The 27,992-nt window shown below is 56.0% G+C and overlaps 2 protein-coding genes across 3 annotated transcripts; one reads left to right on the top strand and one right to left on the bottom strand.

The window, feature by feature from the left end:
- The first annotated feature begins 205 nt into the window (after positions 1-205).
- Positions 206-18,958, top strand: LOC111157592 (L3MBTL2, polycomb repressive complex 1 subunit). 2 transcript variants are annotated; one of them, XM_022519137.1, is made up of 17 exons: positions 206-304; positions 2,118-2,361; positions 4,085-4,218; positions 6,881-7,004; positions 7,792-7,871; positions 9,365-9,482; positions 9,927-10,061; positions 10,336-10,424; positions 14,029-14,260; positions 14,654-14,730; positions 14,922-15,026; positions 15,640-15,787; positions 16,130-16,212; positions 16,537-16,771; positions 17,258-17,323; positions 18,245-18,361; positions 18,715-18,958. In XM_022519137.1, the coding sequence occupies exons 1-17, from the start codon at positions 281-283 to the stop codon at positions 18,825-18,827; spliced, it is 2,124 nt and encodes a 707-aa protein (XP_022374845.1). In that variant the 5' UTR covers positions 206-280; the 3' UTR covers positions 18,828-18,958. The 2 variants fall into 2 exon arrangements, with proteins under 2 accessions (XP_022374845.1, XP_022374844.1); XM_022519136.1 differs by lacking the exon at positions 18,715-18,958 and having other exon boundaries at positions 18,245-18,695.
- Positions 18,221-27,256, bottom strand: LOC111157593 (chondroadherin like). Its single transcript, XM_022519138.1, has 5 exons — positions 27,176-27,256; positions 24,798-26,501; positions 24,097-24,263; positions 23,209-23,407; positions 18,221-18,437 (listed from the first exon to the last, which is right to left on the bottom strand). Exons 1-4 carry the CDS (start codon positions 27,254-27,256, stop codon positions 23,227-23,229), a joined length of 2,133 nt encoding a protein of 710 aa, XP_022374846.1. The 3' UTR covers positions 18,221-18,437; positions 23,209-23,226.
- Between the last annotated feature and the right edge of the window lie 736 nt (positions 27,257-27,992).

Raw genomic sequence — 27,992 nt, 5'->3', positions numbered from 1 at the left:
GAAATGAGCTCTGCCCCAGCGCGCAGGGATTTTCACATCGCTATAGCAACGTCCGCTTCCACGCGCACCCACAGGAGAACTACAAGTCCCATAAGCGCCCGCGGCTTCCCCGCCCCTAGGGCCAGGGGCGCGGGCCAGCGCGGAACCGGCTTTTCCTCCTTCCTGCAGTGTGATTGGCTCGCGGCTCTGGGAGGCGGCCAATGACTGCGCTGAGGAAGAGCCGCGAGGCCAATATGGCTTCCTGCACCTGGTGACGGTTGAAGAAACGGTGTTAGGTCTCATGGAGAAGACTCGGGGCGTCGAGGTGAGAGGGAGAGGATTTATCGTGACTGGGAAAGGGAACCCCGAGAACCTCGCACGTGGGGCCGATCTTTAGGTCTTTTAGCGACGGCTGGAGGGTGGAGAGTGGAAAGATGGATAAACTGAGGTAGTTAGGTTGAGCAGGGCCAGAGGCGATTGGCGTTGCCTTTTGCGCTCATACTGCCGGGGCCGACGTCTGGCGGGTAGTTCAGGGCGGAACAGCCTCTCTGGCCTCCCTGGAAAGGGAACTGGGTTCAGGATCTGAGGGCTCCTGAATTTTCTTTGTCCTCCCTCTCTCGTGGTCGTTTCTTGGGGGATTAGGGGGCCAGTGACATCCTGGTGGGACGTGAGGGAGAGGAAAGTTTCGTAAAACTACGTGTCTGGATCGGTCACGTTCATTATCGCCCAGTATACTCACAACAATCCTGTGTCACTGTTTCGCTGTAACGGTTTAAGTAGCCAAGGCTCGCAGACAGGTGGTGACTCCCCAGGAAGGCCATACAGCTGTAAAGCGAAGGAGATGGGCACTCAGTCTTGCAGGCTCCAAAACTTTTCCCGCTGTCCTATAACCTGTCACCCACTCATCCTTGAGTCATTTGGCTTCTGGTCACCTTATATTTAAATTCGGTGTCTTTTCTGCTACATTTGGGCGTGTAGTTGTAAACATAAAATGAAATAGCTCAAAAATTCTATAAGGGAAATGGAGGCTAAGAATAATAGTCCACGCTTTTAGAGCTGTCGCTAACTGCTGGAAACAGAACTAGGCTTTACATATCTCAGTCTTCATTCTAGTCATCTAAAGAAGGCTTGCTATTACCTACGTTGTACTGATGAAGGCAAGGTTCAGTACATGGCACAAAATCACAGTTAAGTGGTAGAGCCAGGATTCAAGCCCAGGCAAATCTGGTTTGAAAGCCCAGGCTTCTAGCCAGTAATAATTGCCAACATGTATCGAACACTTGCTACTGTTTTGAGCACTATACTTGCATTAATCCTTATTTCTCCCTCAAAGCTTCTGAAAGAGGTGGTATCCTCATTTACAGATGTGGGAACCGAGGCCAGAGAGATTGACTTGCTGTAGGTCATACAGCTTGTCGGCACTAGAGATGGTAATTGAGCCCTGGTTTGGGACCTTTTCTCCTAAGTGCCAGGTAGATTGATATACAATATCTCATTTACATTTCACATCCTGTGAGCTAACTACTTTTCCTATTTCATAGATGAGAAAGTTGAGGCCCAGAGGGATTCAGTGACTTGCCCAAAGACTGCACCTAGTTAGGATCAGAGCGGAGTCCAGAGCTATGGTATATACTACTGTGGTCTAACTAGTGCGTCATCTGTTTCCCAGATCCTCCTTAGAGCAGTCTGCATTCCAAATTAACTTTTCTGTGGCTGTAATTGTTTCCGAATTGAGATTGTTTTGGTGTACGTATGCTGAAGAGAGAAGAATGATTTTCTAATATACATCTCCCCCAGAAAGTCTTCATGAGATAACTTAGAGTATTTTCACATCATTGTATTCTATGTGAATCATGTTAAAATGTCATCATCTACAAAGCCACAGGAGGAGCTTGGTGAATTCCAGTACCATTTTCTGTCTTGTTAAGCTATTCTGATAAGTTGCAGTTAAGAATTGTGTAAACAAGAGTGATGATCCTGGTGTTTGCCAAAGGAGTATTTGATTCTGCCTGACACTTAGCCCAAAGGTGTTGACCCAAGAATTGGAAAGTGAGCTGACAGCAGACCTGCAGCCTTCTTCCTCATACACTAGCCAGACCTGATTTCCTCCTGCCTGGTTTGTGTCATCCTTCCCCTAGGAGACTCCATCTTCAGAACCTATGGAAGAGGAGGAGGAAGAGGAGGACGACTTGGAGCTCTTTGGTGGCTATGACAGTTTCCGGAGCTATAATAGCAGTGCAGGCAGCGAGAGCAGCTCCTACCTCGAAGAGTCAAGTGAAGCAGAAAATGAAGATCGGGAAGCAGGGGAGCTGCCCACCTCCCCCCTGCATTTGCTCAGCCCTGGGACTCCCCGCTCCTTGGATGGCAGTGGTTCTGAGCCAGGTGCTTTTAGAGTGTCCCCTGAAGACGGGGAGGTTTCAGGAGGCTAGGGAGGAAGAGGAGGATATAGGCCATGTGGGCAGAGCTGTCCAGGTGTAAAAGCTGCTTGATCTCATATCTAAGGGCCTATGAGAGAGATAGAAGTGCCCCAAGGGGCATTTCCTGCTGCAGTCTGATTTGAAATCGCAATTTCCTTTGTTCTTTCATACGACTAATACTTATATGGCACACGTTAGATGCCAGTCATTAATATGGTGCTGCTTTTACATTGGTGTGAATAGCTGGTTGATTTTTAAGCCTAGAATTTGAGAAGAACACCTAAAATGTTCTGATTTACTCTCCGGGAAAGGACAAGAAATAGCGTGTGGGTTGGATGTGGTTGGTGGTGGGGGGTGGAAAATACAGAATAAAGTGACTTTCTGGGGAGAGAATTACTGATGAGAATCCCCATAGAGCATCTGGAAGCCAGTGAATTTCTGAGCTGTGCCGCTTGGACAGCTGCTGGATCCCTGTGTCAGGCCCGCTGTGTATGGACTGCCTATGAGGAGAGACAGGCTAGATGTCTGTGAGGACATACCTGTCCCTTAGTGCTTGCCTTCTTTAGAAGAGTGATCTAATACTCTGCCACTTGACTTTTCCTTTCCATTGACCTATCTTCTCTTCCTCCCCCTACCCCCCCCACCCCGCCCACCATGCCACCGCCTTTTCTCCCTTCTTCCAGCCATTCTCTTAGAATCTTAGAACTCTGGAACTAGAACCATTAGAAACCATTGAGTCCAGATGTCTCTATCATGGCTGTGTGTTAGGATCACCTGGGGAGCTTTTTTTTTTTTTAAGATTTTATTTATTTATTTGAGAGAGAGCATGAGAGGGGAGAGGGTCAGAGGAAGAAGCAGACTCGCTGCTGAGCAGGGACGTGTGGGCCTCCCCCACCCCCACCCCCACACAGGACTTGATCCTGGGACTCCAGGATCATGACCTGAGTCGAAGGCAGGCCCTTAACCAACTGAGCCATCCAGGCGCCCCACCTGGGGAACTTTTAAAAATTACAGATGCCTATATCCCATCACAGACCAGTTAATTAGAATCTCAGGCTTGGGTAAATTTTTTTTTTTTTTAAGATTTTATTTATTTATTTCACACAGAGAGAGAGAGAGAGATCACAAGCAGGCAGAGAGGCAGGCAGAGAGAGAGGGTAAAGCAGGCTCCCCGCCGAGCAGAGAGCCTGCCTGATTCGGGCCTCGATCCCAGGACCCTGAGATCACGACCTGAGCCGAAGGCAGAGGCTTTAACCCACTGAGCCACCCGGGCGCCCAGGCTTGGGTAATTTTTAAGCTCCTCAGGTGATTCTAATATGTCAGGATGGAAACACTGATCTAGTTCAGTCTCTTTATAGATGAGAAGAAAAGCCACAGAAGTTAGGTGAAGTAGGCACTTTTTTTCTTCTCGTCTTCCTCTTTATAGACTTTCCAACACTCACTGTTGCCCTGTGGATTTTCCTTAACTCCATATGTTGACATATAGCCAGGTGATGCCAGGCAGCTTATCTTAGACAAAACAGATTCAGGCGGACACATACCTCCTGCTCCTGTTCCAGTCCTGTCAGCCTGACTGGGGGGCTGGGACTCACCTGGTTATTGCACTGTTCCAGGTTTGAAGGGCCCGTTATTTTGTTTGATTTGGGGTGATCGTATTAGGTGGGTCACGTCCTAAGTTCTCTTCCCAGCTGTCTGTGAGATGTGTGGTATCGTGGGTACAAGGGAAGCCTTCTTCTCCAAGACTAAGAGATTCTGCAGCGTTTCCTGTTCCAGGAGTTACTCCTCCAACTCCAAGAAAGCCAGTATCTTGGCCAGATTACAGGTGAGAGACCATCACTTGGAAGACCCTTCCTGGGGTCCTGGGAGCCAAGACAGGAGCAGCCAACTGGCTGATGGCAAGGAGCCAAGAGGGCTTGGGAGGAGCTTGCTTGTGGCTGTCTGAGGTTGTAAGTTTCCTGCTATTTGTTATGCTCTGCAATTTAGAAGGCAGAGGAATCCATTTATGGAGCTTGTTGAATTGCAGATTTCTAGAGCTGCCCTCATTTCCCAGCTTCACTCCCGGCATAGTCTGATGTGTTTAGTATGTTTAAACAAGAGCCTTGGGGGAGGCCGATGCCCTTGGTCTTTGCTTCCTAGCTTTCATAAATGCTCTGAAGGGAAGCTAGGAGACAGGCATATATTTCACCAACCACGGTTGAGTTTAGGAAGTTGATGCCTTGTCTCTGACTCCAAGTCATAGGCAGCTACCTAGAAAGTCTTTTTTTTTTTTTTTTTTTTTTTAAGAGAGACCGCAGTAGTGAGTGGTGGGGGGTTGACCGGGGACTGCAGAGGGAGAGGGAGAGAGAGAATCTTAAGCAGGCTCCACACCCAGTGCAGAGCCCAACTCAGGGCTCAGTCTCACGACCCTGAGAGCATAACTTGAGCCAAAATCAAGAGTCGGTCACCCAGTGGACTGAGCCACCTAAGCACCCCTATAAATGGAAGGATTCTTAAAGAGATGTGTCGCGTAACCCACACATTAGCTGAGCAGTGTGCTAAGGTTCAGAGAGGAAGAATGACTTACCTAAGGTAGTTCTGTTGGAAGAGCAGCAGAGCTGGAACTGGTCTGTAATTGCAGGTGCCTGACTTTGTGGTTTCCTGGTACACAACACTGGTTCTCAAACTTTCCTGCACATTTGGATCACCTGGAGGGTGTTTAAAATACTGATGCTTGGGGCACCTGGGTGGCTCAGTCAGTTGAGCGTCTGCCTTGAGCTCAGGTCATGATCCTGGGGTTCTGGGACTGAGTCCTGGGCAGGCTTCCTGCTCAGCAGGCAGTCTGCCTCTCCCCTGTCCCCACTCTACTTGTGCTCGCTCTTTCTCAGATAAATAGTCGTAAGAGGCATACACTCCATCGACTGAGCCCTCCAGGTGCCTCCTGGACACAGGGACTTTAAAATATATTTTTTTAAGATTTTATTTATTTATTTGACAGAAAGAGATCACAAGCAGGCAGAGAGGGGGAAGCAGTCTCCCCGATGAGCGGAGAGCCCGATTCACGCCTCGATCCCAGGACCCTGAGACAATGACCTGAACCGAAGGCAGAGGTTTAACCCACTGAGCCACCCAGGCGCCCCTGGACATAGACTGGTCTCGCCGGGTGACTAATACGTAGCTCAGCTTGAGACTCACTGCTCTGACATTTGAAAGTCACAGTGTGCCAGGTCTTCTGCTTAGTACTTCATACAGTTTATCTCACATTTGTGAGATAATTGTTTCCCTCATTGCATGGATTTTAGTCAGGGCATGGAAAAATCTCTCTCCTCAGTGAGCTAATAATAGTATTGTTAATAGCTACAATTGGGAGTACTTGCTGAGCGTTTGGACTAACTCCAACCAATAATCTCTTAAAAATGATTTTTTAAAAATTCCTATTTAAGATTTTTTTAAGTAATTTCTACACCAAACATGGGGCTTGAACTTACAACCCCAAGATCAAGAGTTGCATGCTCTACTGACTGAGCCAGCCAGGTGTCCCTTAAATTCCTATTTTTAAGGCTGAAACATTTTCAGTAACTTACACAGAGGTATACAAATGAAATTGAAGAGCCAGGATTTGATCCCAGGTCAGTGTGGGATTTAAACTCACATTTTTACTTCACTGATCTTTTTAAATTATCTGGTGGGGGGCGCCTGGGTGGCTCAGTGAGTTAAGCATCTGACTCTTGATTTCCGCTCAGGTCATGATCTGATCAGGTCATGGGTTGTGAGATGGAGCCCGTGTTAGGCTCTGTGCTGAGGATAGAGTCTACTTAAGATTTTCTCTCTCTCTCTCAAAAAAAAAAAAAAAAAAAGATTCTCCCTCTCCCTCTGTGCCCTCCCCCACTTTCACTCTCTGCCCCCTCCCTATAAAATAGATATTAAAATAAAAATTAAAATTCTCTGGGCCTTTCTGAGCAGTGCTTAACTTAAAAATTATAGACCAGACTAGTGGCCTTTCACCTATGGGGATGCCCCCATTGGAGCACCTGATGAAAGCCATGGACCTGTTCCAGAACATTCCTGTATGTGTACAAAAGGTTGCCTCCTGATTGTTCATAGACCTCTCTGAAGCCCACTCTCTGCAATAGTCTGTAGGAGCCTCAGAGGAAGGAGATGGCTGAGAGTTGAAGGCAGGAGGGAAAATTCCAGGAGAGGAAGCAGAGGCTGAAAAGATAGAAAAGATAGAAGGAGTGTCCCTCCCTGCCCTGTAGCTCCTCTGATCAGGTCCTCCCTCCTTGAACAATAGCTAAGCACTTACTGAGTGTTGGTGTTTACGCAGTAACTCTCATCCTTGCCACGCCCCTCTGAGTTGAGATTGTTATTGTTATCCACTTGATTTACAAATGAAAAAACTAAAGAGGAGTAAGTGGACGAACACCCACGAACACCCACACCGGGGTTTGAACCTAGGCAGTAGCCCTGTTCTCTGCTATTGGGCTGCACACTTGTTCTCCTCCCTCCAGGGAAAACCACCGACCAAGAAAGCCAAAGTCCTGCACAAGGCAGCCTGGTCTGCCAAAATCGGAGCCTTCCTCCACTCACAAGGGACAGGACAGCTAGCAGATGGGACACCGACAGGGCAAGATGGTAAGACAGCAGGCCACTGGTGCTCAGGAAGCTGCTGGGGGTCGGCGGGAGTGGGGTGCCCATTGTGGGATGGCTCTGCCTGGGAGCCAGGAATGGGAAAGATGGGGCAGCCAGAGACTGCCCTGGCCGAAGCCCCGTGTGGATTGCCCCATCGGTATGTGGTATGGAAATTACCCCAGAAAATCCCTTTAGTCACTCCAAGTGCCAGGACCCCTACTCTTGGTAATTCAGAAGCCCAGAATTAGCTTCTTTTCTCTTGTATTGCTTTTGGCCCTTTGACTTCTGTTTCCCTTGGGCAGTGGAGCCCCCTCTCTGGTTTGGAGAGGAGTTGTGGGATAAGGAAAGGAACCTTTTTCTTGGAGTGTGTACAGCATGTTCTAAGCATATGAGCATTAAGCAGCTCTATTCTAGGTGGTCCGAGTTTCTCACTGCGGCTGAGCTCCACAGGCAGCCTGGAGGGGCCTAGGTGTGCGCCCCTCCCACCCATTCAGATAAGCTGTGGCCAATGAAAGGTTGGGGGAGGTCTAAGGAATTTAAGCCCAAAGGTCTTTGGATTTCCTTTTCTTTTCCGGGGAAGAAAGATCAGACATTTCCCTTGAATGTTTCCTCTACTCCTGAAAGTCTGTCACCCTTTGGATAAGGTCCAGCCCTGTTCTGATGGCCACTGGTGGGGCAGGTATGGGGCTGCCCCGGTGGGGAAGGACCTGTTTCTACAAGCTTATGGGGGCCAGGTTCCTAGCAGGGCTGCTGACTTTGAACTCTTCCAACTCTTCCTCATTCTCTGCAGCGCTTGTCCTGGGTTTCGACTGGGGGAAGTTCCTGAAGGATCACAGTTACAAAGCTGCTCCCGTCAGCTGTTTTAAGCATGTGAGTGCCCTGGAGATTAGGGGAGGGAGAGCTGGGAACTGGGGCACTCGCCGCCCCTCTCACCCCTGCCAGCCTCCTAAGCATTCCAGGCTGGGCATTGGCACCAGGGAGAGAACAGTGGTGAGGTCCGGGTGAGCGCAGTCCAGCTTTGCCACTCGCTCCGGTTTAAATTTCTGTCCACCTTTTCCTGGTGGCGTCCCACAAATCCTCATTGAGGATTTCTGGCACCGGGCTTCCCTCTGAGGAACTTTGTGCTAGAAATCCTTTTTCTTTTTCTTTTTCTTTTTTCTTCCCCGTTGTTCCCTGTTTTCCCACTAAAAGCTTGTTCTGAGCTGCCCTGGGTCCCCTGGCCCCAGGAGCAGGTCGGGATCCTTCTGGACCGCACTTCTGCCCAAAGCAGCATAGAAGAGTGAGGCCCCAGGGGGCTGGGCCTGGACTGGAAGGACAGCAGAGATGCTGCCACCTAGAGCGGCACTCATGTCTGGTCTTTCAGGCCAGGAAGTGGAGGAGGAGGCCTCTTTACTCTTGGAGTCCTCTGACCAGAGTCCCATCCAAGTAGCTGCTGAACTCTGGGGAGCGCTGTGGACAGTGGAAGGTTGGGAAGTTTGACTTCTCCAGACTTCTCTGCATTGCTGTTGAAGGCACCCCCCTTTCCCAGTGGGACACTCTTTTGCCCTGAGTTTTCACTGCAGGGAGTTACATCGTCCTTGCGTTCAGCGTACCCGATTCCATAGGCTCTGCCAAACGGGGCCTTGTGTGCCTGGTGACATAGCCCTCTCTAGGTTCTGTGTGAGACCCCTTCTGTGGCCAGAGATGTGGGGTGGATAGCCCGATTAGCTCAAGCCAGGGTGAGAAGGGAAAAAGGGTTGATTTTCTCCAAAGGAGAATCAGGGTCCTGTTGGTGCCAAGTGAGGATTAGATAACGGGGAAGGCAAGCAGGAAGGTGTGCTGGTGCATCCCAAGAGAAGACAGGTTGGAGAGGTGGAAAAAGAATGTACCAGAAGTAGTGCGTGAGTGCCAGCATGGTGATAGCTTAGAGACCACTGCCCAGGCTTGAGTGACTATCGAAAGAGGTGGTATTTGTGCCAAGGACAGTCCCGCGTGTGGCGAGCAGTAGGTGGTGTTGGGCCAGTGTCGTCACTGGCGCAAAACTGGCACAGGTGTGAGGTGCCCAGGATGACAGAGTGAGCTGGTCCACTAAGAGCAGCACTCGGGGCGACTCACTCGGGATGTCTGGCTATTGCCCCCGCCCTCCTGTCCTGTCCCCTGCTACCCCACCCCCAGTGTCCTCCCTCAGCTCTCTGGGACTCTCCTCTCTTGTCTTACTCATGTCTCCATCCCTAGCCCCATACCTGGCTTGCCACATGCAGCGAGTGACTTGCACCAAGGTGCAGAGAAGGACGTGATGGCTCATGAGGCCAGTCACTCTCCCCTGTCCGCTTGGGCAGCTCACTGTCGTCCCCCCCCCCCCGAATGCTCTTGTGCCCACACAGGTCCCACTCTATGACCAGTGGGAGGATGTGATGAAGGGGATGAAAGTGGAGGTGCTCAACAGCGACGCGGTGCTCCCCAGCCGGGTGTACTGGATCGCCTCCGTCATCCAGGCCGCAGGTGGGGACTCCTGCCACGGCAGGGTCTGGGTGTGGAGAGTGACATCTCCACATGGGTGGGGATTGTTGCAGGCAGAAATTGGCTTCATAAAACAAACAAAAACGCCCACCTACTAGAGTTCTGCCAATCCCTTCTTGGGATTCTCCTACTTTTCCTGGCTTCAGAGAGGCCACAAAGCATGGCAAGTTTGTAAATTCCCCTTTTTAAGGTTTTTCCCAGGAACAATCAGGTTGCAGAAGATTCATTCTTCCTGCTATGCCATACTGCTTTCTGAGTATGGGGCATGGGTTTATTTTGATTGTGACTGTTGTGGACAACAGGGACCCCTCTTGCCCGGAAGGAGTTCTTAGAATAGGAGTCGGGTTTAGGCTTGAGAAGAGGGAAGGCGTGAGAATACACCTTTCCTCATTCCTCCCTCCCTCATGGGTGCCCTCCTCCTTTCAGGGTACCGGGTACTGCTCCGGTATGAAGGCTTTGAAAATGACGCCAGCCATGACTTCTGGTGCAACCTTGGGACAGTGGACGTCCACCCCATTGGCTGGTGTGCCATCAACAGCAAGATCCTGGTGCCCCCACGGAGTGAGTTGATGAGAACATTCCCTGTCACGGTTCCTGCAGAGCCCTTGGTGGAAGGGGAACCCTTTGTCTGAGGTTAGACCAGAGCAGAACCTACTTGCCAGCCTGCTTCCTATCCTCCCTGGTCTCAGAAGCCCCAGGACAGATCAAGGTTGTACTGCTGGTTTTAGAAGCTGTGATGGCTGGCCGGACAAGGCAGAACCAAGTGGCTCTGGCGCCCCCTGTGGGTGGGAGCGTTGTCAGGCTGTGTAACCAGGATTCTGCTGTGTCTCCACAGCCATCCATGCCAAGTTCACCGACTGGAAGGGGTACCTCATGAAGCGGTTGGTGGGCTCCAGGACACTTCCCGTGGATTTCCATATCAAGGTCTGGCAGCGAGCCCTTTGGGTCTCCTAACTGATCTTCCTACACCCTTCATTTCCTCTGTCCCTGCTACTCACTGGAGTGTTTTCTCAAAGACGCCCTTGTTTGCCAGTCTTTAGCAGCTTCACGTTTCTCCAGGAAGGATGTCGGTTGTTGTCTGCCTCCCCAGCCTAGTGTCAGCCTCGCCCCTGACCCAGACTCTGCTCCAGCCATGTTAATCACGTTGCTTTGTCTCCTGTTTCCTCCTCCAGAGCCTCACCTTTGCTCACAGCATTTTTCAGGAACATTTGTTCCATGGATTTCGTTAAGTACTTGTGTACAAAGAACTGTGGGGATACAGAGCCTGTATTCAGGACTCTGCAGTCTGGCAGAGGAAATGAAGTCAAGCAGAGCAATCATAAAATAGCCTGGGTTCTAAACCAGGGGTGTGCCTCCGAGTCATCTCTGTGGCTTTCCATGTTTTATTTTTTTATTTCTGAAGATTTTATTTATTTATTTGAGAGAGACACAGCAAGAGAAGGAATACAAGCAGTGGGAGTGGGAAAGGGAGAAGCAGGCCTCCCGCCTAGCAGGGAATCCAATGTGGGCTTGATCCCAGGACCCTGGGATCATGACCTGAGCCAAAGGCAGACGCTTAACAACTGAGCCACCCAGGCACCCCCCTCTGTGGCTTTTAATTTAAATTTTATAAAACTTACTCCTTAAAGAATCACACACACGGTAAAAATTCAAAGGGAATACAAGAATACATAGTGAAGACTTCGTTTCTCCCTCCTCTAATACCCAGACCCGCTGTGGTGGGACTCACTCACCTAGGGGCCCGGACTGTGTCTGAGGTCTCCTGACCTGGATGCGCACAGCTCTGGTTCCCACGTTGCCTCCAAAAGCGACAGTGAGCAGGGGCCGCCTTGGCGCAGGCTTGAGCTGGCCCTGTGGCCTGAAGAGGAGCAGCTGTTAAGGAAGGCTTCCTGGAGGAAGTGGCATTTGAGTTCTCCCTTGATGAGTAGGGTGTGGGTGGTCTGGAAGCCACAAGTGGAAAGTAAGGATGGAAGAGGAGCTGGGGCCATCTCATCCAAGGCACGGGTCACCTGGTGAAGACGTTGCCACCTTGAGTCCTAGTCTTAGCTGGTGGAGAGTGATTTTATGGCAAGAAATGGTTCCAGCACCTGAAGGAAGCTTTCCCTGGTTTTCCCTAAAGTATAAATGATTTTTGCTCTATTTGAACTTGCTGGGTACTGTCCATTTGTTCTTTTATTTCTCTGTGTTTTGCTAATTTATCTTTTCATACTCTCTTTTTTATAAGATTTTATTTATTTGAGAGAGGTAGTGATGGTGAGCACAAGCAGGGGGGAGAGGAAGAAGCAGGCTCCCCGCTGAGTAGGAGCGCAATGTGGGGTCTGATCCCAGAATCCTGGGATAGAGACCTGAGCCGAAAGCAGATGCTAAACTGACTGAACCACCAAGAGGCGTCACGCTCTCTTTCCAACAAAACTATAATGTACAACTAAACTATAATGTCCAACAAAACTGTAACTGCACTCATAATGCCTTGCCCCGTGGGCAGATTCAGCAGGCGGAGCCGAGCACTCACTCTTCTCCAGCCGGCGCTTGTCCGAGCAGGAGGCGGCGACTGTGGCTTGGTGCGGCCGCCGGTTTTACCAAACTGGCCTCTCCTCCGCTTTAAATAAAATGAGCTTGATTCTGGGACATTTGGGGGGCTCAGTCAGTTAAGCATCTGGCTCTTGAGCCCAGCTCAGGTCTTGATCTCAGGGTCGTGAGCTCAAGCCCCACATTGGGCTCCATGCCTAGCATGGAGAAAAAAAAGAGGGGTGTCTGGGTGGCTCAAGTCAGTTAAGCAGCTGCCTTCAGCTCAGGTCATGATCCCAGAGTCCTGGGATCAAGCCCCACGTCAGACTCCCTGTTGAGCAGAGAGCCTGCTTCTCCCTCTCCCTCTGCCTGCCGCTCTCCCTACTTTTGCTTTCTCTCTGTCAAAGAAATAAAATGTTTAAAAAAAAAAAAAAAAGAGCTTGATTCTGGTTCCATGTGAGCCAGTCAGCAAGCACACGGTGACTCACTGTCACTTACCCAGTCCTACAGTGGATACAAAAGCAGGGCCTCTGAGGGTGAGGCGGGGGGCAGAGGGTAAAAGGTGGGGAGGGCTGTAAAGGAAGCTCTAGTCCAAACCCAGTTTAGTTCCTTTGATGCCTACAATGTGATAAATGCTGAGTGAAATGTTTAGTACACCCAGTGTAAATGTTTAGTACCACCAAGGCTGGGAGTGTACTGTGTGTTGGTCAGGTGAGAAAAAAATGTTGATTGAGCACTAACTGTGTGCCTGGTTCTGTGCTTGGAGCTGGGCCTGTAGAAGAGGGTCCTCCCAAGCCTGGCCTCCACCCCTGCGGAGCTCAGCTTCCGGGTGCGACTAAACAAAGAAGCCACAAAAGTGGTGTTGGGCTGTGGGCTGCCCTGGGTGGGCGGCAAGGAAAGGAACATGTTGGGAAAGGTTAGGAGGGGAAGGTGGAACCCCAGAGGAACCCCAGCCCAGACTTCACCCTGTGTCTCTCTCTGAAATGGGCCAATCAGGCAGTTGGTTTGGGCTTGTATTCCTGGCCTTGAGCTGATGTCTGACGGGTCTGTGGTTTAGGACTCTTAGCTTTGCCTGTTGGCCGATTTGTGACCTTGGAGATGCTCCCCCTCCTGGTGGACTTTGAAATAGCACAGCTTAGGGACACCTGGGAGGCTCAGTGAGTGGTTTAAGTGTCTACCTTCGGCTCAGGTCATGGTCCCAGGGTCCTAGGATCAAGTCCCACATCAGGCTCCTTGCTGGGCAGGGAGCCTGCTTCTCCCTCTGCCTGCTGCTCCCCCTGCTTGTGCGCACATTCTCTCTGACAAATAAATAAATCTTTTTATAAAAAAGTTCAAAAAAAAAAAAAAAAGCACAGCTTAGTCCTCACCTTGCCTAGGCTGGGGCTGGTCTTCCCGGGGCTGGAAAAGCCCTACAGAGCTTACTGTTCCCATTTTCCTACCCCAGGCAGGAAAGCACTGAGGTCACAGTGACCTGAAAGACTCTCCACCCTCCTACCCCCTCATCCGTGGCCTGTCATCAGGGCTCTCCAGAACAGCTTGTGGGCATCTTGGTCCCTGTCCCTTGCTGGGTCAGAGTGCAGTAGCCATTCAGAGCTGCAGCCCAGCGGGTTCACAGCTGTAAGGAGACGTACAGAGTCCCCAGGGGCCACTGCTCTCTGGACATGAGTGCAGAGCGTTCATAAGGCTGGACACTGGCACCAGTTTCACAGTCCAGCTCTGGCACTGGTGAAGCTGGGTGGGTGTGGGCAAGTCACTTGAGCCCTCTGAGGCACCTGTTTCCTTGGTCTGAAGTGGGTTTTATACCTCCCATCTTACTGACTGACTGGCATTTTGGTGCCCACCTTGGAAGCCTTGTGCTGTCCCTCCGTATCATCCTGGGGAATCGGGGGCCAGGGTCGAACCTGGTAGGACCCGAGGGCTCACCTGCCAGCTTCCTGGCTTAGGGATGGGTAAGGGCTGGCACAGGGAGGTGGCAGGGGTTGCCCCAGGACCCCAGCAGGCTTGTGCTCTAATGTTGCAGATGGTGGAGAGCATGAAGTACCCCTTCCGGCAAGGCATGCGGCTGGAGGTGGTGGACAAGTCCCAGGTGTCCCGGACCCGCATGGCCGTGGTGGACACAGTAATCGGGGGTCGCCTTCGGCTCCTCTATGAAGACGGCGACAGTGATGACGACTTCTGGTGCCACATGTGGAGCCCCCTGATCCACCCAGTGGGCTGGTCACGGCGAGTCGGCCACGGCATCAAGCTGTCAGGTCCGCTTTCAGGGCTGGGGCAGGAGCCCCTCTGCACCCCGCAGCCCCTGTGTGGTGGGGGTGACCGTCTCCAGCATGTGCATGGTGGTACCGAGGTCCAGAGAGGGTGCATGATTTGACCAAGGTCATTTAGTTTGTGAGGATTTTAAAGCACTTCGAACCTGGAGCCTACATGGCGTGGGAAGCATCTGGATCTTAAGGGTTCAGTAGCCCCTACAGAGAGCCCCTGACAGGTTCTGTCTTCTGGTCTAGGTGGGAGGGCGCGGGGTGCCCAGATACAGATTAGAGCCCATGCAGGGCAGCCCCACATTTCTAGGGAGGGGAGGGAGGTGGTCCTGTGAGCAGCCTGCAACTCCCTTCTCTCCCTTGCTCCCCTTACCATCTCCCCAAAAGAGAGACGCAGTGACATGGCCCACCATCCCACCTTCCGGAAGATCTACTGTGACGCTGTTCCTTACCTGTTCAAGAAGGTGAGCCACAGCCTTGGGCACTTCTCATCTCAGTCATAGGTGTGCTCCAGGCCTCACGCCCCCGGGTGTTCCTTTCCCTCCCTGTTTCCTTCCCCTCCCTGTTTCCTTCCCAGGCCTATGGCAGATGAGGCCAGCTCCCCCCACCCTCCACCTGGGCCGCCCAGATTCCCCAGCTGCCCCATTCCTTTAAGGTTCGAGCTGTCTACACAGAAGGTGGTTGGTTTGAGGAGGGGATGAAACTGGAAGCCATTGACCCCCTGAATCTGGGCAGCATCTGCGTGGCAACCATCTGCAAGGTAAGCCCGGGCCCGGCCCCGCAGCTTCTAGCGTGGCTTTTGGGAGCCGGCAGGGCGGCGCAGAGCCCTGCACTCGGCGTCCAGCCCCTCTTCCCCGCTCTGGCTGCTCGCGGAGTGCTGTGCTTATGTGAGTAGGAGTCTTACCTGCTCCTTGCTCAGAATCGGCTTCCCTGTTACCTCCCTGGGGGCCTTCCCACCACCACACGCCGTCTTCTTCAAGTGGCAACCCCGCCAGGAGCCGTAGCTGCTGACTTCGCTGCACGCCGCCGCCTCCCTTGCTGCTGTGGCCTAAGCAGCGAATGACTATGCCTGAGCCCCCGGGGACATGCTGGTTTGCACATCTAGCCAGTCTTCAGGCTGGAGCCATGTGCTCACCACTGAACACACTGGAAAAAAACAGCTGTAGTCCCTGTGGGAACAGCATTTGCTGTCTTATGAGGAAGGTAGAGAACCTCACAAGTATGGGTTCCGGCGGAAGCAGAAGCTCAGGGAAGGCTGACCTCCAACTCTGGTTGGCTCCTTCCACCTCGTGTCCCCACCGTAGCCTCCTTACCCTGGGATGGGTGGTGCCGTTCGTGATACCATGGTGTCTGCCTGCCCCTCCCCTCACTAGGTTCTCCTAGACGGCTACCTGATGATCTGCGTAGATGGGGGGCCCTCCACAGATGGCTCAGACTGGTTCTGTTACCATGCCTCCTCCCACGCCATCTTCCCAGCCACCTTCTGCCAAAAGAATGACATTGAACTCACGCCCCCGAAAGGTAAGCTGTCCTCACAGTTGGAAAGGGCAGTGTGTGCCCACAGGCCCAGATCTCTGTCCAAGCCCACACCACCAGCCATTAAACTGGGCTGACTTGGCTCCATGGCTGATGGGTATCTGGGTGAGTGGAGCTCCCACTTGTTCCTTTGGGCAGTGAACAACCTGTACTACAGGACCATGGTCTTATATAGCAGGTACCAGGCTGGGGAGGAGGGAAGAAGGCTGCTGGGGAGACTCTAGACTGGGTCCTGAAGCAGCTATCCTGTTTGGCTTGTGCTCCTCTCCTGGACTCCCTTCCGCCTCCCCTGCTTTCCCTCCACATCTACATTTCCTGCCCCATCAGGCTACGAGGCACACACTTTCAGCTGGGACACCTACTTGGAGAAGACCAAGTCGAAAGCAGCTCCATCGAGACTCTTTAACATGGTGAGGAGAGCCGGGAGGCACGGGGCCTGGGGCAGCCCTGCCCGCCTTGCCCGCTGTCAGCGGTGCTAACTCCACCCGCTTCTTCCTTAAGTCCGGACTGCGGAGATCAGCCACTTCAGGGGAGAAGCCCCAAACTCTGCCATAGGCATTCTGCCAGACAGTCCGGCCTGCTCCCTTCCCTGGAAGGGCTGGTGCTGGGGAGCAGTGGGATCACTGGCAAGGGACCCTTCCCCACAGGCACTCCGGGCCCACTGCCCCCTGGTTCAGCGCCGCTGGGGCAGGGAGCTGGCCGCCGTGGTCACCGCGTCTCCCCCACATCCCCAGGACTGCCCCAACCATGGCTTCCGGGTGGGCATGAAGCTGGAGGCCGTGGACCTGATGGAGCCGCGGCTCATCTGCGTGGCCACGGTGAAGCGGGTGGTGCACAGGCTCCTCAGCATCCACTTCGATGGCTGGGACAGCGAGTACGACCAGTGGGTGGACTGTGAGTCCCCGGACATCTACCCTGTCGGCTGGTGTGAGCTCACCGGCTACCAGCTCCAGCCACCTGTGGCCGCAGGTCTGGGCTCTTGCGGCCCCGGGGGACTCTTGACTTTCCTTCTCTTTTTCCTTCCTGCCAACCACTCCCCTGCGCCATGCCTGCCTCATTCTTTGGCATGAGACCGAGAAGTCTCCTGGACCACTTCTAGTGAAAGACTGGCCCTTGTGTCCCCACCTCCCGCTCCTGACTTGTCTGTCTCCCTCTCCCTCTGGCCTGCAGAGCGCCTTCCTTGATCTTGCCCACTCTGTCATATGCTCGTGCCCTTGTGCACCCAGGTAAACCACCCAGGCCCCTCGGAGCAGCCCGGGTGACAAGGGTGGGAAAAAGGGACGGCTGCTCTCCAGTCCCTCCCCCATTCTCATTGCCCAACTTTGGTTTTCCTTCTTGGGGTGTCCTGTGTGTAAGGGAGGCTAGTGAGGTGTGGGCAAGGGGTCTCGGGGTGTATCTGTACCGTGCCCTCTTCAAACTCTCCTCTTACCTCTTCCCCTCGTCTTTCAACAACAGAGCCGACCACACCTCTGAAGGCCAAAGAGGCCACAAAGAAGAAAAAGAAACAGTTTGGGAAGAAAAGTAAGTGATTCTCTGAAGCAGCCGGGCTGGTGTGGGACTTGGGATCAGCTGGGCCTTTGTCTCTGGGAGCAGGGGGTGGTCACCACATAGGTAGCGCTCTTCGTGGTCCCTCCGTCTCCTCTCCTTTGCCCTTTGGCTCCAACAGTCCTGTCAGCCTGTGTCTTAAGGGACCCAAGCACAAATAGGGGAGGCTTCAGTCTCTGGGAATGGTCAGGGTCCCGAGGAAAAAAGGCAAGAGATGGTATTTATAAGAGAGAAAAGGGGGAGGGATCCCCATCCCTGCTGCCCTGTGGTCAGAAGTCAGCACGACCCCGTCCATCCCACAAGCGGACACAACTGCTGTTTGAAAGTCAGATGTCCGGGAGGCTGGCAGTTTCTCCTCAAGCCTGTCGTTCCCTTGGGACCCTCAGGGGTGGGAGCTGCGGTGTCATTTCCCTAGGCAGGGCCCACTCAGATCTGGAGCCCTGTGCAGGCGTAGCTTGAGGGGACGGCAGGTGGGGTGGGTATGGAGGGGGCAGGTAAATCCGTCCTTCCGAGCTGCCAGCCTGTGGCAGTGAGATGCTCTCCGTGAGGGGGCACCACAGAGAGGAGAGGTTTCTGGAAACAGGACAAGGAGGAAGGCATGCGGTCCCTGGGCAGGATCAGGGTGACGTGAGGGTATGGAGCTGGTCACGTCCGCACTGGTGGGGCTGGGAGAGTCACTGCACAGGGGAAGAAGGGAGGGAAGCTCAGCAGGCACCCCAGGGGGGCAGGGGGGCATGGCTGGAACTAACCCCCTCCCGGGGAGACACTCTCTGAGGCTCAGGCACCTGCCCCTCTGCCCCATCGCCTCTGCTCCCCGCCGGATGACTCCAGCCTTCGAGCCCCCCACCCCCCCATGGATACAGCCCGTGCTGAGTGTCGTTCTGTTTTTATTCAAAGGGAAAAGAATACCACCGACCAAGACCCGGCCCCTCAGACAGGGGTCCAAGAAGCCCCTGCTGGAGGGTGACCTGCAGGCTGCAGAGAAGATCGCGTCAGATCCTGCTCCAGAAGAGAGTAAGAGCCTCCCGGGCGGGGTCGAGCCAGGGCCGGCCTGCTCGGGCGCTCAGAGGCGGCCCCTCTCCTTCCCCACCTGGGCACAGAAGAGGAGAGTCCAGTGTGAAGGGGTTTCTCCGGGCGCCAAGCAGTCCTTCTTGGGCCCCGGGGCCTGGAGAGCTTCCTGAACACCCACCCCCGCCTCTGAACGCACCCGCACGTCTCCAGCCAGGCCCTCTCCGTCTCCACCGCCTGCCCCACAGGGGGAAGGTGCCATTCCCACCTCCCCGCCACGTCCCAAGGGCCCCTGCCTTTCCCAGGAGCTTCACGCCCGCTCACCCTGTCCTCCTGCCTCCCCCACCCCTCCTCTTCAGTCATCGCTGTGCGCGTCAAGGAGGAGCATCTAGACGCGGCTGCGCCCGACAGAGCCCAGAGTCCGGCGCTGCCTGTTCCCATCGAGAGCATCAAACAGGAGACGGACGACTGAGCCTTCCCACCACCAGCCCCAGGCTCCTTGGGGGCCGCCGCCCTTCCCCTGCTGCTTTAGTCTGGAGACGGAGCCTTTCTGCCATTGTTCCGCCAGGAGCTCCGACAGCCGGCCCCAGGGACTCACGCCCTCCACCCTGCGGTAACCTCGCCGCACACCCACCTACCCCTCAGCTGCCAGGGGGCAGAGGGCTGCCCCAGTCACACGGGAAGACGAGCCTGTGAAGCGTGTACGCGTGTGTCCTACAAGTCCCGTGATGCAGGCCTGGAGCCGCGCTCTGGAGGGGAGGCTGGTGGCGAGCGGTGTGGGTGCCTGAGAGCAGCCTCTCCCCCTGGGCTTGGCGCTCTGCTCCTGCCAGCACCCGGGGGAGGCCAGGGAACCCCGCGCAGGCAGCTAAGCAGCAATGACCAGGAGGCAGGTTCTGGTGACTTGTGAGGTGGCCTTAACCTGTTTTCTCTGTTGGCAAGAGGACTGCCCCCTATCTCCTAAACAGAATAGTGGCCTAGAGGTGGGGTCTGCTCCGGGCTCGGGGCCTCGTGCCACGTGGGGAGGCCCGGTGGCAGAGGGGGCAGCTGGAAGGGAGACCACCGCCAGCTTTGCGCTAAACCACTCCGAGCCCGGCTTGGCTTTCACGCCCCCTTCTCGCTGTTACCCGGGGCCAGATGCAGTGCTGCCCGAGTCACAGGGCTGGCTCAGGTGGCCCTAAGGGAGCCCTGGAGGGAGGGAGAAGAGGATAACAGCACCTGCTTCCTGGCCCTCTATCCCTTCCTGTCCATCTTTCTTTCTGAAATTACATTCTAGAAGCTCCCCCGGTGTCCACCCAAATTTCAGTTGCTTTTCCCAGTTAGTCTCCTTGGAAACTGTCTCCTCCTTCCATCTCTTCAGTGACTCTTCCTGGAAGGAAAGGTGGAGGAAGGCTGACCTTTAGTTCTTGTCTTTGAGTAGAGACGTGCTGCCGGGTGGGTTCCCGTGTCGTCCCTCGCGGATGCATCCGTGCTGCTGGGGATGCGCAGCTACATCCTCTGAGCTGGTCCGTCAGGCTGCCGCTGCCCGTGCTTGCTGGGGGCGGCGCTGGTCATGTGTTTGTTCAGGACCCACGTTCTTTGGTGTCACCCAGAGATGGGGTGACCAGCCCAAGGGAGCTAATTTCCACTCATTTCTTCCAGCCTCACTCCTTTGCTAAAAGCACTAGAAAGCTCCATGTGGTATAGAAACCAGGCCCAGAAAGTGGCCGTTTGGTGCAGCCTGAATTCCCCCCCAAAAGTAACTAGATCTGGAACACAGTGAAGATCAAGGACAGGGGCCCTGCTTTTTCCTGCTGTCGCTCCCACACACCCCAGACCCGCGGTGGTGACGGGTCCATAGCCTCAGTCCCCAGGGGAGAGAGACATCCTGGGTGTGCATTTGGGCTCGCAGGGAACCCGTGGAGCTCTCGCAGGCTCCTGCTCCCGGCGGGAGCTAGTGCCCGTCCCAATCCACCTGGAGTTGGCGGGTCCAGTTCTGACTGGAGCTTCTGGGAAAATGGGACTTGTATGGCACGTGACCTTCACTTCCTTCTTCCTGAATGAAGTGACGCCTGCCTGTGGCTGAGAGCTGAGTGTATTCTCATCTGTCCCCTCATGGAGTCGATTACGGAGGGTGGGTTCATCCACAAGCACAAGGAATAAACATCTTCATTCGAGCACCCCGTCTCCATAGCAACCACACGCGGGTTACCCTTTACATTTCTGCTGTTCCTCTCTCGGAAGATCCTGAGCTCCCCAGAGGCGGAGCCCGGGCCTTGTCTGCCACAGCGGCCTGGTACTAAGCCCCAATGAGTGTGGGACCTGAAAATACGTAACCTGTGTTGCTGGAGCCGAAAGAGCTACTTGATTGGTCACAGATGGAATTGTGGACTTCTGGGAGGTTTTCACTCCAGGCACAGGACCAGCTTTGTACCTCACTTGCCCTTGGAGAGAACTGGAGACCTTAGAGTCCAGTAGCGGGGGGAATGGGTAGGGGAGAGATGCGGGGGTGGGGGCTAGCTGTGAGACCCCCTGACGAAACATTTCCCCTGCTCCATGACCCGCAGTGGCTCCTGGCGCAGAGGAGACCAAGTGCAGATGCACACACCTTTCCTTCACTGCTCCCAGTCTAGATACCGCTCTGCCCGAGGGGCGGGGCGAGCGAGGGGACCGCCGCTGGAAACGGCCTTCTGCACCAGGTACGAGGGTACACGTGTACACAATTGGTTTTCGCAGGAACCCTGACGTACACGTCGACTTCACTTTATGGGGGAGGAAAAGGCTTATCAGAGTTTAGTAACTTGTTCGCTTAAACTCACAACTGATAAATGACAGCACTGGGATTAAACCCAGGGTGGCCGGCCGTGTTTCCACCAGTAAGTCCTCGTCCACACTCAGCATCCTTGCTGAAGCATCTTTTGTTTGCCAGATAGCATGCCAGAGGTTGGGCCTTGAAAGCATGATGTGTGCGTGGACCAGCCATGGCTGTGCGCAAGGGGAGCACGGCCCGGAGCGCGGCTCAGAGCTGTGTATGATCCTCGAGGTCAGGGTCCTTGTCTTTTTCTTTTTTTCAAAGTAGGCTCCATGCCCAGCGTGGAGTCTAGACCAAGAGTCTCGCGCTCAGAAGTCGCAGGCTGCACTGACTGAGCCAGCCAGGCACCCCAAGGCCCCCATCTTTCTGTTCCTTTGCATTCCTGGGAGGAGACTGCCACTTTCCACAAAAATGAAATAGCTGGGGCGCCTGGGTAGCTCCGTTGGGTAAGCGGCTGCTTTCGGCTCAGGTCATGATCTTGGGGTCCTGGGATGGAGCCCCATGTTGGGCTTCCTGCTCGGCAGGGGATCTGGCCCTCTGGCCCTCCCCCTGCTTGTTCTCTCTCCCATAAAAATCTTTTTAAAGAATGAAGAATTGGGCACCTGGGTGGCTCAGTGGGGTAAGCCTCTGCCTTCAGCTCAGGGTCACGGGATCGAGCCCCGCATCGGGCTCTCTACTCAGCAGGTGGCCTGCTTCCCCCTCTCTCTGCCTGCCTCTCTGCCTACTTGTGATCTCTCTGTCAAGATCTTTAAAAAGAAAAAACATAACTCCAGGGCTATTTGGAGCACCTCACCTGGCAGGAAGTTGGCACCACAAAAGTGTCCACAAAGATCGATGCCATTGTCATTAGGACTGCTTCCAGATCTGTGCTCTAAGGCACAACTGCTCACCTTCAGCTTGGGGTCTTTCTAGAGGTTCCTTCCTCCCAGCCTACCTGACTAGAAACACTTATGAGCTGTGTGCCCCTCCCCCAAAGAAGATACACCTGAGAATGAGACCTTATTTGGAAATAGGATCTTCACGGAGGTAATCATGTTAGAACAAGGTCATGGAGTTGGGCCCTAATCCAATAGGACTCCTGTCCTAAAAGGGGGAACTTGGACTCCAATCTCACAGGAAGATGTGAAGGGGCAGGGAGATGCCATGTGAAGTCAGGCAGAGACTGCAGTTGTGTGGCCACGAGCCAAGGACCATCAGGGGCCACCAGAAGCTGGAAGGGGCTCAGAAGGATCTCCCCCACAGCTCTCGGAGGGAGCACAGCCCCGTGGACATCTAGACTGCTGAGAACACTGAGCCAAAATGTTTGTTGTCCTAAGCCACCGAGTTTGTGGTACTTTGTCACAGCGGCCCCTGGGGGCTACTCCACCACCTCCTGGTCCCCAGGCACCCAGGTCCTGGGGATGCCTCTCCATAGGCAGGCCAGGCTGAACCCTCTCCCTGTCTTACCAGGACCTGCTTTTCTGTTCTCAGTTTCCCTCTCAGGACTGGCCTCTCCCCTAGACACCCTCCCGGTGCCCTCACCACATAGCAGGGGTCCCCACAGGCCAGGGTCCCCGTATCCTCACCCTCCACTGTGTGCTTCACAATTTTCCTAAAACAAGAGGGCTCAAATATGTGAACATAACTGTCAGGCAGGTGATGGAACAACACAGAACAGGGACCAGCAGGAGGCGGTGGCCACAGCGATGGCACCCCTGCTCCTCCTGTCCCAGGGCTGAGCCAGGCCCCAGAGGCCAGGAAGGACTGGAGTCAACGATGAGCAGCAAATCTGGCAATAGTGGCATTGCTTCTAGAATGCTGACTCTGGGTATTCTGTGGCTTCTCAGGCCACTGTCCCACAGGATGGGACAGTGTAGTCATTTCCTCACAGACCCACCTGGGCCCAGCCAGAGGTAGAGGAGATGAGGAGCAGGGACAGATATCATGGAATGGAAGCGACAAGAGTCACTGTCCAGATCTGGAACCACAGGAATTAGGACCGAGAGAAGTCAGATCCTTGCAACCCCAGGCTCTTCAGAAACTGACCCACCCACCAAGGCCTCCCCCAACCTGCCCCCAGGCCAACCTTGTCTGCTCTGAGCCATCATCCCTTCATGGGGGTTCTCCTGGCACTGGACCTGGGGGCGGGCATCCACTTGGCCTTCCTGGCAGCCCAGCCTGGGCAGGTTTCAAAGACAGCAGTTGCAGCCTTCACCCTCTGGCCATGGGCACTGGGAGGGGTAGCACAGGTGGCTCCCACACGCAGGTTCAGCCCCATGAGCCACCTGAGGAGAGGAGAGAGTTCAGGGAACCCACTGTGCCGAGCCCTCCTGGGGAGGGGGCGGCGAGGAGGTCCTTGGGAACTGGGGGGCAGTGGAGCCTGGTGGGTGAGGGCAGACTCTGGAGGGAATCCTGGCTCAGACCCTCACCAATTAGGGGAGTCAGAGGGAGTCCCTTCAATCCTCAGATCCCTTGTCTGTAAAAAGCAATATTAGCAATAATAGTTCCAGAGAGCTTAGGGTGCTCCGGACACTGTTCAAATCCATCATTATATGCGAGCTCACAGGGTCATCCTCATGAAGAACCCCCATGAGGTGGACACAGGTCCTTCCCATCCCCTTTACAGATGAGGTAATGGCACAGAGAAGTCATGGAGCCCAGAGCCAGTCTCCAGCTCTGCTGGACTCCAGGGTTCCTGTTGCTTTCTTATGAAATTAATGAAGTGCCCACAAATATTAGGTCCCGCCCCGCTAGGCTGGGAGGACGAGTGAGGGAATCCAGGCCCAGAGAAGTCCACCCCAAGTCCCATGCACTTCTGGCTCCCTCAGGCCTGGCAGCTGGCTCTGGCAGGACCCTCCCCCCAGAAGATGCTCGGCCGCATGGCCATGGTGCCCTGGGGAGAGGGTGGGGCCTGACTGAGAGCCACTGGTGGGTCCCCAGCCCGCCCCGGGGCAGGGGCAGTGGAGGTGCCCACCTGTGCAGTGGGAGCAACTGGCAGTCACAGTGGAAGGGGTTGCCGCTGAGGTCGATGAGCTCCAGCTGGCTGAGATGGGGCAGGGCGGGCATGGCCTGCAGCCGGTTCTTCTGCAGGTGCAGGCTCCTCAGCCGTGGCCCCAGACCCAGAAAGGCCCTGGGAGAAATCTGCGAGGAGATGCCGAGCCTTGGTGTGAGCTCCTGCCAGGCCCATCTCACCCCAAGGCCTGGGAGGTCGACCCATGCTCGCCCAGCAGAAAGGAAGCGGAGAGCCCAAGGTGGCCCAGGGAGACAGGGCAGTGCAGGGATGGAAACCCTGGCTGGTCTGATCCCAAAGCGCCTGCCCTTTGTGCATCACCGAACGTTCATGAATCTTTCTATACCTGAACACACCCTCATAATGGTAGAAACCCTTGGGGTCTCCAGCCCTGCCTTCAAAGTGCTCAAGATCCCCACGGACCCCCTTCCTCCATCCTCCTCGCTCTGGCAGTACCCTCCCTGGCCGGCCTCCCGGTGTGGCCCTGGAATCCAGCTGATCTGTCACCACACCAGAGCGCTCTGGGGGCAGGCACAGCCTTTGGCTCATCCCTGGGGCACTGGGCCAGCCTCAGACCTGACTGCGGGGCGGCAGTGTTTGCCGAGGGACCGCATGCGGCACGGGGCCTCAGGCTGCCTCGCCCTCCCGTCCACTCCCCAGCCCACCTGCTCCAGGCCGCTGCCGTTCAGGAAGAGGCGCTGCAGTGACCCGCCCACGGGCCGGAAGGCCCCATCCGCCAGGCCTCCGAGCGGGTTCCCCGAGAGCTGCAGCTCCAGGAGGGCAGGCAGCCCCTCCAAGGCCCCCGTGGGCACCGCTCGCAGCTGGTTCCTGTCCAGGTGCAGCTTCTCCAGCTCCAGAGCGGGGCCTATCGCCCCAGGGGACACTTGGGTGACGCGGTTGCCGCTCAGGTAGAGCCAGCGCAAGGCGGGCAGACCCGTCAGGTCCCCGGGTTCCAGGCGGTCCACGACGTTGCTCTGCAGATGCAGGGAAAAGAGGCCGGGCAGGGCGCGCAGGGCGGCCCCGGGCACTTGCCCGAAGCGGTTGCGCTCCAGGTACAGGTAGCCAAGGCGCGGGGCCCCCTCGAGGGCGGCAGCGCTGAGGCCGGAGAGCTGGTTGTCCGACAGGTAGAGGTAGATCAGGCTGTCCAGCCCCGCCAGGGCGCCCGCCGCCAGCTCAGTGAGGCCGCAGTGCTGCAGGTGCAGCGACACCAGCCGGCCCAGGCCCGGGAAGGCCTCGGGAGGCACCGACGAGAAGTGGTTCCGCCTCAGGTCCAGGAGCTGCGTGTCGCTGGGGAAGCCGCGGGGCACTGCCCGCAGACCCCGGCTCTCGCAGCCGCTGTGCCGGGACTCGGCGGCGCACACGCAGGCCCGCGGGCAGGGCCGGGCGGCCCCGTCGGCCTCCTGGGGGGCGCCAGGGGGGCCGCGGAGCCGCGCCGCCGCCTGCCACTCCGCCGCCTCCTCCTCCTCCTCCGCCCTGTCCCCGGGGCAGCGCAGGTCCGCGGGCCTCAGGGCGTCCAGGGCCTCCCCTCCCAGGCGCCGCGGCCCCCGGCACGTGCCGTCCGAGCGCACCCGCGCCCGCGCCAGCCACTCGAGCAGCGGCCGGGCCTCACAGCCGCACCACAGAGGGTTGCCCTGCAGCCGCAGCCGGCGCAGCTGGCCCGGGCCCCGCAGCGGGGGCAGCGCGGCCAGCTGGTTCCCGCGGAGGTCCAGGCTGCGCAGGCGGGGGCAGCGGGCGAAGGCCCTGGCGTCCAGGGCCTGCAGGGCGCCGTGGTCCAGCATCAGCTCCCGCAGGCCGGGCAGCGCCAGCCCGTCCTCCTCGCCCACGTAGGTGAACGGGTTGTGGCCCAGCTCGAGGCGGGCCAGCGCGCGGGCCTGGGCCAGGGCGGGCCCGGGCAGGGCCTGCAGCTCATTGTGGTGCAGGCTGAGCCGGCGCAGGGCGGGCAGGCCGGCCAGGGCCTCGGGGGCCAGCACGCTGAGCGCGTTGTGGGCCAGCCGCAGCCAGCGCATGCGCGTCAGCCCCTGGAAGGCCATGGCCGGCAGGTAGACCAGCGCGTTGTGGGCCAGGTTCAGCGTGGCCAGCGCCCCCAGCGCCCCGAACGTCCCGGGCCGCAGCTCCTCCAGCCGGTTGCCCTCGAGCTCCAGCCGCTGCAGCGAGCCCAGCCCATCCAGGGCCTCCTGCGGCAGCGAGCTGAGGCGGTTGGAGGCCAGGTTGAGCAGGAGCAGGCGGCCCAGGCCGCGGAAGGCGCCCTCGGCCACCAGCTCCACCCCGCAGTGGCGCAGGTCCAGATGTGTCAGGTAGGGCAGATCCCGGAAGGCCGCTGGGGGGATCACCTTCAGCTTGCTGCCTTGGAGGTCCAGCCTCTGAGTCAGCTGCGCGGGGAGAGGCGGGGGTTGGGGGGTGCTGAGGGGCGCGAGCACTGCAGCCCTCGCATGTGCTCTTCCCTCTCCTTTTCCTTGTTCTCTTCACCCGGCTTCCCGGCTCGAGCCGCCGGCGCGCTTCTCACATCGAACCAGCCTTGCCCATTTACTTTCTCTCTTCCCCTCCCGCTCTTGACTCCACGGGGCAGGGACCGGATCTTAGTCCAGCATATCCCCGTTCTCTCTGGGTTTGTAATTAATTCAATATTCTCACAGGGTTTGTAATTAATTCAATATTTATCTTTTTTTTAAAGATTATTTGTCAAAGAGAGAGCACGAGGTGGGTGGGGAGGGGTAGAGGGAGAAGCTGGCCCCCTGTTGAGCAGTGAGCCCCATGTGGGACTCAATCCCAGGACCCTCCGATCATGACCTGAGCCGAAGGCAGATGCTTAACTAACTAAACCACCCAAGCACCCCAATTTATGTCACCTACTTGTTCCAATCATATAGAATTTTAAATAGGTTGTTTCCCTAGTAGTGATGGTTATTCCCATTTTACAGATGTGAAGACTGAGGCTCGAGAGGAAACATGACAAGCTAAGTTCTCCCAGCCAGGCAGTGGTAGATCCACTGGTGCCAACCCAGGCTCCTCCTGTTGTCCTCCCTGCCCCCCTCATCCTGCTAACCTCAGGGATCGCGTTTGGCACCTCAGTGAGGTTCTGGTGCCGACAGGCGACATGCCGTCTGGGATTGTCGCAAATGCACATCTGTGGGCAGCGCTGGGCAGCTATGTGCCAGGCTGGGCCCAGTGGCAGCAGCAGAAGAAGCAGCAGCACCAGGGAGATGCTCTGGGGCCTGGGAGAGGGAGGAAGGGTCAGTCGTTCACAGGGGGAAGCCTCCCATGCTGTCCACTTACCAAGCCCAGCTCCTATTTCCAGAGCCCCTTGGATGTCTTCCTCCTTTGGCCGCAGCGAAGGCGTCATTACCATTGCTCCATGCAGCAGAGTTTCTATTGTTAGCCTTGTTTAACACTAGGGGAAACTGAGGCTCAGGTGACCTGGCGAGTCTCTTTGGTCACCTGCCCCTCAGCTCAGGGAGGCCTTGATGAATGTAAGGGTGACCTGATGGCTCAAAGGGTGTGCTCAGGCTGTGGTGAGGCTCCTGGACCTCCCAATGGCAGAGAGAAGCAGCCAGTGCCCCAGGCGCGGTGGCAGGGAGCATAGTGGCACCTACTGTGAGAAGATGGCCTGCGGCCAGAGGGGGACCCAGGCCGGGCCCAAGTGTATAAGGCAAGGCTGGGGGGGGCAGGTATTGTGGGGGCCAAGAAGCTCGAGGGGACGTCCTGGCTGGTCTAGCCACACTGGCAGGTGAGCAGGAGGCTTGGGCCTCGGTTTATTCCCCTTTCATCCATCCGATGCCACCCACCAGCCCAGACGGGGATGCGGGGAGCTGAAGGACAGGCTTGGGCTGTGCTTTGGGTAGCTCCATCCCCTTCCCCATCCG

Source organism: Enhydra lutris, unplaced genomic scaffold (genome assembly GCF_002288905.1).
Source record: "Enhydra lutris kenyoni isolate GAN:26980312 unplaced genomic scaffold, ASM228890v2 scaffoldscaffold55, whole genome shotgun sequence".
NCBI lineage: Eukaryota > Metazoa > Chordata > Mammalia > Carnivora > Mustelidae > Enhydra > Enhydra lutris.
Note: the sequence above shows the minus strand (reverse complement) of the source record. Positions and strands in the feature narration are given on the sequence as shown.